Source organism: Parus major, chromosome 12, assembly GCF_001522545.3.
Source record: "Parus major isolate Abel chromosome 12, Parus_major1.1, whole genome shotgun sequence".
NCBI classification, from domain to species: Eukaryota; Metazoa; Chordata; class Aves; order Passeriformes; family Paridae; genus Parus; species Parus major.
This window is the reverse complement of record NC_031781.1, coordinates 1,223,500-1,235,690: the sequence shown is the minus strand read 5'-3', so window position 1 is coordinate 1,235,690 and position 12,191 is coordinate 1,223,500. Positions and strand designations below refer to the sequence as shown.

Genomic DNA, 12,191 nt, shown 5'->3' with positions numbered 1-12,191 from the left:
CCAACCTCCCTGCAATGGGCAGAGACACCTTCCACTAGACCAGGTAGCTCCAAGCCCTGCCCCACCTGGCCATGAATAACAAGGATAAAGGCAAGGAACTCCCCCAGCCATCAAACCCATTCCCAGTCTCTGAGAAGCTGCAGCATGGTCAGCAGCCAGCACATCCATGGCTGCACACACTCACGTCCCTGCAACACCATGGGGGCTGCTACAGCCACAGGATGAAGATAACTGCACAGCTCAGCAGTTTCTGAGGCCTTTTGTGGGGTTTAAATTATTTCCAAGTGGCTCTGGGTTGACAGCAACGCTCTAAGAAGAATTAAACTACAGAACATCAGTACCTTGGGCTGCATTTGTGGCCCATGGAGATAAAATCAATGACAAAGATTACTGAAAATATTTGATGCAGCTGCACCCAGTCAAACACACTCCAAGTGTAGAGCTGAAATCTTACACAAGCCTGAAACAGCTTTGTGTAACCCAGAGCTCAGATACCTCAACTTCTACAACACAGGATACACTCAGCAGCACTGACACCTCATCAAAATGTGCTTTTGAACCTTCCCATGACAAGACCCAACAGCAGTCAAGGACATGTACTCACACAGGTTACTTTTCGGTAGATTTGAGCAGCATTCTGGCATTCTGAGTAAGGGTATTCTGAGGTAGCCATTTCCAGCATGCACATTCCAAAGGCGTAGACATCCACAGATTCATCGTAGTGTTCCTCATACATCTCCGGGGCCATGAATTCTGGTGTGCCTACACGGACACACAAAGAGAAATGCTGATTTTTTACAGGGCTCTAAATGGCTTTAACCACAAGCTTTTTCACCTTTAAGAAGAGTGCCCAGTACAGCTGTGTACAGGTGCATGCAAGATCATTTCAAAAGAGCTCAAGCATCCCTCAGGGAAGAAATCCAAGATCGATGTATGCACCTCCATGCCCATGGCTTGCTGACAATAATCCACAGGGGGGAAGCAGGGCAGGGGGGAAGGGGAAGAAAAATAATGAAAAATTTCAAAAATTAAGAAGAAAATGAGGAATGGTTCATTTCCTGCCTGTACTGAAGTGATAGAATGGTTTCTGTCTGGCTGGAGAGAAGGATGTGCACAGGGCTGGGGAGGTGAAAAGGGGAGAAGAGAAACTTCACTCTTATTTTTCTCACTGCAAATTTGCATTTTTTTGTTTCCTCCAGAGATACAGAGTAACCACCAGCAGGCAGACAACACTTTGAAAGCCAGTAGTATCACAAATCACCTACAGAGTCATGCACAAGGCATCAAACCTAATTCTGTCACTGGTTTAGTGGGACAAATCAATGAGGCTACTCACAGAACAAGGTCCTACTCAATAGGGATTAAGGTGCTGGGAATCTGATGCAACTGGGTAAATATGAAGTGAGACACTGGGAGCTGCAGCTTGGGGACAAGCAGCAGCTTCCAACACCTGCAACATTTGCTCTGCAAACTACTCAGAAAAGGAGTGGCTTATAAAGCAAATATAAATATATATATATATTAAAATAATTATTAATACATATATTAAAATTATTAAAATTTAAAAATATATATATTAATATTTGGGTAATTAATTCCAGGAACTGTATCTCATACTGTAATTCATGCTTAGGAGTAATGACAAGTTTATTTCCTTTCTACATAGAAAAGATGAAGGGAGATCAATGCAATGGTGTTTCAAGGGACAGTAGCAGCAAGCTGTTGGGACACCAAAAAGAGAGTGGCAGGTCTTGGATGATGAGAAAAACCAAGATAAACTCTGCCTGCCCAGGCTCAGCACCCAAACTGCCCCCAGCCCTGGCAGATCCCATCAGTACTTGGTTATGTCATCACTAATCAGCAGCAAAAGCACAACTGTAATTAAAGTAACACAGAATCAGAAAAAACAGTTCAGGCTATGCCAGGATGGTTTGGATTGGAAGGTACCTTAAAGATCATCTCATCCACCCCCTGCCCCAGGCAGGGACACCTCCCACCATCCCAGGCTGCTCCCAGCCCTGTCCAGCCTGGCCTTGGGCACTGCCAGGGATCCAGGGGCAGCCCCAGCTGCTCTGGGCACCTGTGCCAGGACATCCCACCCTCACAGTAATGTTTGCTCCTAATATCCAATCTAAATCTCTCTTCCTCCAGTTACAAGCCATCACCCAAGCCTCTAAAGAAACTGAGGAAACCCCATCCCTGGAGGTGTCCCAGGCCAGGATGGATGGATCTTGGAGCAACCTGGGATAGCAGAAAGTGTTCCAGCCATGGCAGACAAGGTGATCCAATCCAAACCATTCTAGGATTCTCTGACTTGTTCTGTACTCTTTTTAAATGGCAACATAAAGGACAACCCTCAAAATTAGGGTCTGCTTTTTCTGAAGTAGATTAGACCTAGCTCATGAACAAGCACTTCTGTAAAATCAGTTGTGCAAAATTCAAGACTGATCTCTTCCCTTGTTTATGTTCCTTCAAAGGTACCTCATTCCTCCAGCCTTAGCAAATCAGCCAGAGCCATGTCATGGAGGCTCAGTGTAGTCCCTCTCTCTGGGTTTTTGTTCCAGCTCTCACCAAGGCACAGATTGCTGCTCAGAAAGGGTTAACAGCTGCCACAGGGAATTATTTTGGAGCTGCTGCCTTGCTTTAGGAGGAACACAACTCAGGAGCAGGACTGAACCTCATGAATTACAGAGCATTTAAAACAAATCTGAAAAAGTGATCGCAATAGTCTAAGAAGCAAATGGAATACCTGGCACCATTCCAAAACAGGACAAAAATGACATTTCCCTCCCATTCCTTGGGGTGGAAAGGAATACCTACAAGCATCCTTCAACATAACAGCCCAGCTGAACGTGAAGCTGCTCTTGGCAGGAGCAGGTTTGCCCTGGCTGGGCTCCTGCAGAGACACTGCAAGGTGCTGACTTCATCCCTTCAGCCAACGTGAAATGCAGCTACTGATATCCTTTAGAGCTACTCCCTCTGCAGAGGGTGCAGCATTACTCATCACCAGCATTTCCAAGGCTCCTTAATTCTCTCCTTGGAGCAGTACTACTCATGAAAATTATAAGCTCAGTTTTATTGCCAAAATAAATGCAGACACTTTGCCAGCATCCTGCAGCCCTTCCACTATCAAATTCCTTTTAGACATGAGTGCATTTTGATGGTGTTCTGTTCTCAACTGATTTAAAAAAGTCTGCATGAGTATTACTAATATTCTTACCAATATTGGTATTACTGATGTTACTCCTTGTATTGGTACTACAGATACTATCCCCAGTATTGGTATTACTGTTATTATTCCCAGTATTGGTACTTCTGGAATTATTCCCAATATTGGTATTATATTATTTCCAGTACTGTTATTACTGATTTTATTCCATTATGTCCCATGAACAATTGTTAACCTGCAAAAAAATTATTTGAATACTGACCCTCAACAGAGAAAAACACCACCAGTTACTAGAAGTTTAAAACTAGAGAATCTTAACAAATATAAACAAACATGAGTTCACTAAAATCAGTGAGGTTAAGCAGACCCACAGCAGCCAAGCCCATATTTGAAATTTCTGTTGTTTTGACTTCACTGGTACTGGGCTTGGTATGAATTAAGGATGATACAGGAGGAAGGAGAAGAGGAAGTTATGATACCATTACCTAGTGATTCCCATTTTTATAGTGGTATAAAGGCAACAGTCCCAAACCCATTTTAACCTCTAATTACCAATTTCAACTTAAAAACCACTAATGCAAAATGGGAAAGGAAGATGTTAAATAGACAGCCACGATACTGACCCAGGAAAGCCAAGGAGAACAGGGGCATTACCTATGACACTTTTGGCAAACGAAGCTCTCTTGAGTGTTGCCAGACCCAAGTCTCCTATTTTCACAGATCCAGTTGGTCCAGTAATAAAAATATTATCACATTTCAAGTCTCTGTGAATTATTGGTGGAGTTCTTGTGTGTAAGAAAAGAAGACCCTTCAGGATCTGCCGACACCAACTCCGCAGGACTTTAGGTTTCATCACTTTAAATCTCTTCAGATACCTGGAACACAACACACACACACAAGTGGGTATAAAGGAAATGAAAAAAAGTTTATTAGGGACTTGAAGGGCTTTAACAGCTGAAACACCATTGTGGATAAAAGCCCCTTACTAGATGCCACAAGAGCAGCACAGAAATATCCCAAAATCAAATGAAACAAATCTTTTGAAAGGAGGAATTAGAGCATTCAGTTTTAGAGAAGATGATAATAAGCATTTTCGGGGCAAATACAACCAAATATTTTGAAGTCTAATAGTTCAGCAATTCATTTCATGCAGAGAACATCTTTAGAATATGTTCACATATTTCAAATCAGAAGAATACTGAAGTTTAATTTTAACCACAAGACTTGGACCTTGTTACCATGCACCTGCATTTCCTTCCATTTACCTGATGGGCTGGCTGGGAGGGGACATTTGGGGAAGATGCAGGGCCTGCTAATGCACTGGCAGAGTAGCACACTGGCTGAGTACTGCTCCCATTGGGGCTGAAAATCTGTTCCTGAATCCATGCCAACTGCTTTATATCAACCTTAACAAGACTGTCAGTACCAGAGCTATTAATTAATATTGTTTAGGAGATAACCCAGAGCACCTTCAGCTTCTCGGAGATTCTACCATTCAAGTGCTGTTCCATTTGAATTCCCTAACAAAACATGCAAATACAAGCACAAAAGCAAGCACAAAACACACCCTGACAAATGCAAACGTCACAGGCAGAAGATGAAACACGCCAGAGAACAGCCTCAAGTTGCATAACCGAAACAGGGAAGCAGGCAGAAAGAGATGGAGGCCAAAATTCTGACTGTCAAATAACTGCAGTTCAAATGTGGGGACAAATGACAGACACCAGAGAACAGCTCCATTTTTTGCTTTTATCTGGAGATGGCTTTTTTCAGCATACAAAAGTAGGATTTTTCTATAAATGCCTGCTGCTATTCTTAGCCCCTTGCCAGGAGCGCAGTACTTACGTCTTCAGCGTTCCAGAGGTCATCAGCTCGGTAACCAGCACGATGCATCTTTTGCCTTTTGCACAGGATTCCCAGAAGTCATAAAACCTCACAATGTTTGGATGCTGCAGACCCTTCAACATCTCTGCTTCCTCTTTAAATCTCTGCCTCTCTACTTTTGTGAGTTTTCTGTCCTATAAGCCAAAATGAGACATTATTATTAGTGACGGACAAAAATAAAGGCTTTGCACTGTCAGGGCATTCAGAATTTTCAATTTGTTTTATGCTTGTGTCAAGAGCAATTATAAAATCTTTTATGTAAGAGAGCAGCAGCGTGTATGAACTAGGGCACTCGGCCTAAATCCAGTATCAGGAAGACAAAGAGATGCCTGTGCTATGCCATGCTCATGACAGCACTAATATTTCAGGCACCCATGAACACACCCGTGGCATGATGGACCAACCCTCTGCTATTTCTTCATGTTTGGGTGTTGTGAGGCTCCTTATCCAAAGGATTAATACCCACAGGATGTCATTTCTCACAGCCAGGATGGGTCCCTCTGCCCTCAGCTGTTCCTGAGATGCTCTGGCACAGAGCACCAGCTGAGGTCCCTGCTCACCACACTAGGCTCTACAGCCCATCCTTTTTACCTCAGACTAAGTAAAAACTATGTCATCTTCCAAAAAAACCCAAATACATCCATTTTTCTATGTGTTTGCTGTTCTGCTTCATTTTACAAACTTTTCCCTTGTTTTTGGTAAAGGAAGTATTTCCAGCTGTCCTTCAGCTTCTTCCATAGGCTGCACATGCACGGAAATTCTTTAGATTAGAAATGTGAAAATGTCATGTTCTACTACTCCAGTTTTCCTAGAGAATTTCAGGGATTTCCCACAAGCTCTGGGCTGTGATGTGACCCTGCTCAGAGCACACAGAGCCCCTCTGCCCCTCCCATGGCTCAGGAGATGCTCCAGGGCTGCCTGGCCCCTCCCAGCACATGGAGACCTCCAAGAGGCAGCCTGGACACTCACTCCATCCTCTTAGGACGATGAAACAGAGCAGCAGGAGTTCCACCCCAGATCCCACCATCATGCCTGCCTGGTTTTCCCCCCTTGGCCAAAGCATTGCACACCCCTGCCCTAAAAACTGAGCTTTTGGGATCTTCAGAAGGTGCTCTTACTCAGAAAGCCAAAGGATCACCAATCACCAAGATGAATTAGTTCATACTTAAACCTCAGACTTCTTCCTTTTCTCAAGTCACTTAGGCATGCCTATACAAGCTGCACTCCTGTGTACACACAGTGAATGAAATGGGAACACAGCTGACTTGTAGCCAAGATGCAAAAAGATCAGCCACTGCCATTTCCAGAGCCTGCCCTCACCACAATCCCAGACAGTTCAAGATGGGAATGAGAATTCCCATGGCTACAAACGTGTCAGCTTCACACAGAGACCATCAGAGGAAACACAGGGTTGGAAGCATGATTTGGCTCTTGGTGGATGACAAAACTCTGCCACAGTGCTGTGTGTGCATGGGGGGAGAGTTTCCATCAGTTCTGGGGCTGTTCAGGGAGTTCTCTGTTCCCTCTGAGATCTGTGGAGCATCAGACCAAACACTGCCCAAGCAGCAGCAGCCCTGGGGCTGGGCAGGGCAGGGTGACCGTGGTGACCTGGTCTGGTCCCCAGAGCAGCCAGAACCAGCCATCCCCACAGGGACAGGCACACACACAACACCCACAGCCCAGCCAGGCAGCCCCTCTGCTGCCTTTTCTCTAAAGCAAAAAAACCCAAAAAAGACCCAACAAAAAACCAGGCTGTCTAACGAGTCAGGCAAGAAGAGCCACAGAATTGCTCTCAAATCCATCACTCCTTCCCTACTGCTGAGTTTCCTTCTAATTTAAAACCTGTAGAATAAATCAGACACACTGCTGTTAGGAAGGAGAAGGAGCAAGTCCCTGTGCAAGGCAGGAAGAGCAGAGTGGGAGCTGGCAGAGAAAAGGAAAGGTGGCCACACAGACCCAGCAGATTTGCAATTACTTTCCAATTAAAAAAAAAGAAAAAAAGAAGTAATACCATAGGCATTAACTCTCATTTCCAGGTTTCTGAGTACCATGAGAACTTTTCCACCACTACTTTACTGGTAACTTTTAAAACTGGCCTTCAGCAATCATATTCTGTATATTCTACATATGAAGAGCAGTGTCATTTTGGCAACTGCAACATAGTGATTCTGGAAGGCAAATGTGTGCTTTATTTGTAATTACAGTAGAAAAAAAACAACCCTGTAAATCTGTTTTTTGGGTTTTTTTTCATCAGATTGATATCTGAGCATTGTTTTCCAGCTGGACAGGCAAGGACACTCCTGTGGCTGCAGTCTCCACCACGGGAGGGGCCTCTGGTGCTGTCAGGGCTCAAGCAGCCTCCTCTAAATTCATCCAGGCTGAACCTGACACTTGAGTCGCTGCTGAAAACATAAGCTGATTCTGAAAGGGCTTAAGGGTCAAAGTGTTTTCTACTCTGAAGCAGCAGAAACACCTGTTTAACTGCATGACTCACTCAGGGTTTAATCCAAACCCCAGAAACCTTCACTGGGGTCACAGACACTCATTCCCCACCGGATAATGCACACAAGGCAAAATGTCCTCATCCTGAAGCTAAGGGTGTAAGCCTGAAACAACCTCCAGGCATTACATTTCAAGATAGAGAACAGGATGGTTTGGAAAGGTCATGACAAAGAAAGGTAGTAATGGACTCATGGAATAGTTTGGATTGGAAGGGGCCCTAAAGATCATCTGGGTATGAGGAAGAAATTCTGCCCTGTGAGGGTGGGCAGGCCCTGGCACAGGTGCCCAGAGAAGCTGTGGCTGCCCCTGGATCCCTGGAAGTGCCCAAGGCCAGGCTGGACACTGGGGCTTGGAGCAGCCTGGGATAGTGAAAGTGTCCCTGCCCATGGACAAGATGGCATTTAAGGTCCCTTCCAACACAAACCTTTCTGTGATTCCATGAATTTCCAATTTGCACTTTACAGCCTCAATCCTGGTAAATCCCACACTCATTTAAACTGGATTAATATGATATTTGCAGCAGGAAGATACAAATAAATACCCTATCTATAATCAAATTTCTGCTAATCCAACACATGTATGTTCTCTGCTTCTCCCTATTCATCACAGCCAGGGCAAAAAAATGCATCTCTCTGTTAATATAAAATTTATCCCTTCATTAAATTCCTTATGGGGAACAACAGCAAAGACAGGAATTAGTAAGTAAATGTGTTAACAAAAGGAAAGGGAAAACTTACAAATTAAATTTCTGGAATGGCACCCAAATTAACAGCAGGAACATGTTCAGTTAGTCATCCCCAAGCATCATTTCCTCCAGGTTATAACATATGGGCTCTGACTAAGGATCTGAAAATTATACAAGCAGGAGACTGGCTTTCACCTGAGCCTTCAGAAGATTTCCAAGATTAACAAACTAGGTCAATAGCTTGTCTGGGGGCAATTTCTTGCCTAATTCTTTGCAAGGAGCAAACAGATTTGGGAATCAACTCCATCCCCTCACCATGAAGGAAGGGGTTCTTACAAAGACTACATAAATTTTTCCCATTCAATGTGTAGAGCCATATAGGAGCAGGGTCTGGAGCACAGCTGTTGCAAACTAGAAAGCTGCACTGCTTTGCAGTTTCACAGATTTTTTATTTTCTCCTTTTAAAGTCTTGAATTTTCAAGAATGCTAAAAAATTTTAAAGTACTTTAAACACTTGGATATCTTACCTACTTCCTAGCCTAAGGATTTCTGTGTCCAGCTAGCCTATAAATACTGTTTTCTTAAGAATTTTGTGTTTTGCTTTTAAATTCTCAAACTGACATAGCTGCATTTACTGATGGCTATTTAACTTTGTCTCATTTTGAACTCATTTGAGTGTAAGGGAAGTAGGAGCATCAGGTCAGAGATGAAGTAAGGGGTCATGTCCATCACACAGGAGCCTGAGCCACACTGGTGATGAAGAAAAACCAGAGGCACTTCTGAACCAAGGAACAGAAATCAAATCCCTGCATGGACAGAATGAACATCTGTTCAGATCATTCCATTTTCACATCTGCATTCCAACTATGTACTTTTGCTCATGCATTTCAACTGCTCTTCTAATCAGAGATGGCCTCACGTGTGAAATCAGCCACGGGATCCACTGCCAGCTGTCTCCTGTGGAACTGTCTGTAGTTTCCCATGGATTTATAGACAGGAGCACAGTTCTGCTGTCATGTACCAGCCCTATGTCTTTAGTATCATCCTGCCTATGCCATAAATGTTTAATAGCATACAGGACCTTTCATTCAGACACCCTACACTCACTTATAAGCACTATATCACTTAAAGCAATCCTAAAGGATAAAATCCCTTCCCTGTGAACAAACAGCAGATGCCATCAGACAACTTGCAAATCAAGAAAAAAAAAAATTCCAGCTTCATTCCTTATCAGAATCCAGCCAACATTCTTCTTCAGCCAGTCACCCTCAGTGAAGTTACAGCCTGCTATTTGTCAGCAGCACTACTGAAGCGCAGGGGGGTTTCCCAGGGGGAACTCATTTTCCAAAGGCATAAAAGCAGTCCCTGTCCCCATGGATACTCACAATACACTGAACAGGAGCTATGGAACAGGCTAAGGAAGACTCACTTACTTTCCTGAGTCATTGCTAGAAATCTATGGAAAATTAGGAGTTTATTTCAGACCTTTATGGCTAAATTTGGCACAGCAGAAGAGGCTGAGTGGGCTTTTTTGCTGGATGCAGTCATAGCTTGCTGCTTTCTAAATTGATTAAGGCACCTCTCAAAGCCTTACAGCAGAGGAACACTGGGATTCACATCTTATGTTGAACCTCAGAACTTCAGCAGCTCATCCTGCAAGGGCAGGAGGAAGGGGAGTCAATAGCCCAAATCTCCAGTCCCCAAAGAGCCACAAACACACCCAAAAAACACAACACCACGGACAGAGCAGGTGTTTTAGAAGCTAAAACCTCCCAACACCACGGGCAGAGTGTGTTTTACAGGTGAAAACCTCCCAACATAACCACATCACGACAATCCATGCTTAAACAAAAAAAGTTCTTGTCACGAGCAATTAAATTAATTTCAGGTAGCACCTCCTTAACTTCCTTAATTACCAGTGCTTCACAGGCTCCACATAAGCTTGTGATTGCAGATGAAATACCAAAACAGTTCTGACTTGCCTCAAAAAATACCTTTTTCAAAGGAAACTCTGAAATCAATGTGTGAGAAAAGCTCCACAACACCAGATCCCCTCTGAAAGGAAAAAGCCCTAATCACAAAAAAACCACTTCAGGCATGTCATGAGAACCTGGTGTTTCTTTGGAATCCCTCCTGAGTCCAGCATCCACTGGAGTTTAAGCAACAATTGGTTGTGTTTTTAAAGAGGGTTTTGCTTCACCTACTTCCCCAAACCCACAAACACAGTAACTGGGCAGGAAAATGAGCCTCATTGCAGTGCTGGACGTGTCAGCACAGGAGGGATGCTCCAGCCATCCCTTGGAGGCTCAATCATAAGCTGGCCCACAGCAGGACAGAGACAATTCAGTGCTGCTGCCTAAAAAAAATCACCTTCAGAGAGGTGGAAATGAGGGGGAGGGAGCCAGAGAGAATCCACTGCCCTGGAAGGGCTGAGCTTCTCGGTGTGCTGTGAGCATTAAATCTGTCTCAGCAGCAGCCCAGGGCAGAGTGCTCATGGGCTTCTGCCATCACACCTCCCTTCTCAAGGGCAGTTTGCAAATGAACTTATTGTATAGGAATGGAATCCCCTTGTATTTTCTGGTCTGGTGGCAAGTCATGGGGGTTGGAAGATGATCTCTGAGGTCACTTCCAACTAAAACCAAGTCAAGGATTCTATGATTCTCTTTGCTGTGTGTTTGCTACACAGACATGGTATTTTTCCTAGAGATGCCACCCCTTGCCCACCAGAGACCTTGCCAGAGAAGCCCTACCATCCTCTGCAGCCTGGCAGGAGGCACCAAAACTGTTGTTATTTCCCCAATGTTACCAAACAGTGTGCAGATGTTTATGCTCCCTTGGCCAATTAGCTTCACCAACAAAACTTGGCACAAAGAATTACCAGAACAAGCAAAGTCTGATTTAGCTTTCCTCTGGCAAATTTAATCTTGGGGCAGCATTCAATCCTGCCTTTCTAACAAGAAAACAGCCTTTTCATCCCATTATTGTTACCATTTCCCATCTTGTTATAATCTAACAATTGCATACTTCACTCTGTAGAACACTCTTAAAGTGAAATATTCCTACCAGTGAATTATTCATAGTTCACCAGGAGCCCTAAGCAGGCTTAGGATGCTCAGCTGGTCTGAGATCATGGTTTAGGAATGGTACTCCCCAGTTTGGTTCCCCATAGTGAGATTTGCCAAGCCAAACACTGCTTTCTCTCACTCCCCTGTTTCCCACTCCCCTCAGTGGCAGGATGCAAAGTAGAATATGTATTTTCTGCCTCCTAAATAAAGCCCTTGGACTGTGTTGGATTTGTCAGTGAACACCAGGTTGGGCAGCCTTAGCAATCCTAGAAGGTACCCATGGAACAGCCCTTCAGGCTTTGTGATGACGTCCCTGAAGGGTGGCTTGTCGCAGTCTTCAATTACACACTAAGTACATTTATTTTAGGAAACTACCTCAAAGAAGTTCAAATTAGTAAGAAAACCACCACAATCCCACAAAACACCCCAAGATTCCCCACCAAACCAGACAGATGGAGTAAACTGTAGGTGAGAACTTCAGAGTTCCTCAAATCATCTTTCTTACACAGCCATGAACATACCTCTAATGTGACCAGTCTTCTAGCAAAATCACCTTGTGTCACATAAAAGCAGCACTAAAAAGCCATTTCTCCTGTGATTCTGTGCTGAGCCCAGGAGAGCACTGAGCATGAGGAGATCCCCTTGGTCACAGAACCACAGAATCCCCTGAGTTGGGAAGAACCCACAAGGATTGGTGAATCCAACCCTGGGCCTGAACAGACACCCCAAGAATCCCACCCTGGGCATCCCTGGAAGCGGTGTTCAGATGTTCCTGGAGCTCTGGCAGCCCTTGGGCCGTGCCCATTCCTTGGGGAGCCTGGGCAGTGCCTGACCATGCTCTGGGGGAGAACCTTTCCCTGCTATCTAACCTAAACCTGCCCTGGCA

The 12,191-nt window shown here is 44.3% G+C and overlaps 1 protein-coding gene across 10 annotated transcripts in view; it reads right to left on the bottom strand.

Annotated features, from left to right (window-relative positions):
* WNK2 (WNK lysine deficient protein kinase 2) overlaps positions 1–12,191 on the bottom strand; it is a 94,675-nt gene that overhangs the window by 56,185 nt on the left and 26,299 nt on the right. For all 10 annotated transcript variants that reach the window (XM_019008106.2, XM_019008107.2, XM_019008103.2 and 7 more), the window contains exons 2-4: positions 5,015–5,187; positions 3,824–4,044; positions 605–762 (exon numbers count right to left, since the gene is read on the bottom strand). In XM_019008106.2, the coding sequence (XP_018863651.1) occupies positions 605–762; positions 3,824–4,044; positions 5,015–5,187 (552 nt within the window). The remainder of the gene's footprint in view (positions 1–604; positions 763–3,823; positions 4,045–5,014; positions 5,188–12,191) is intronic.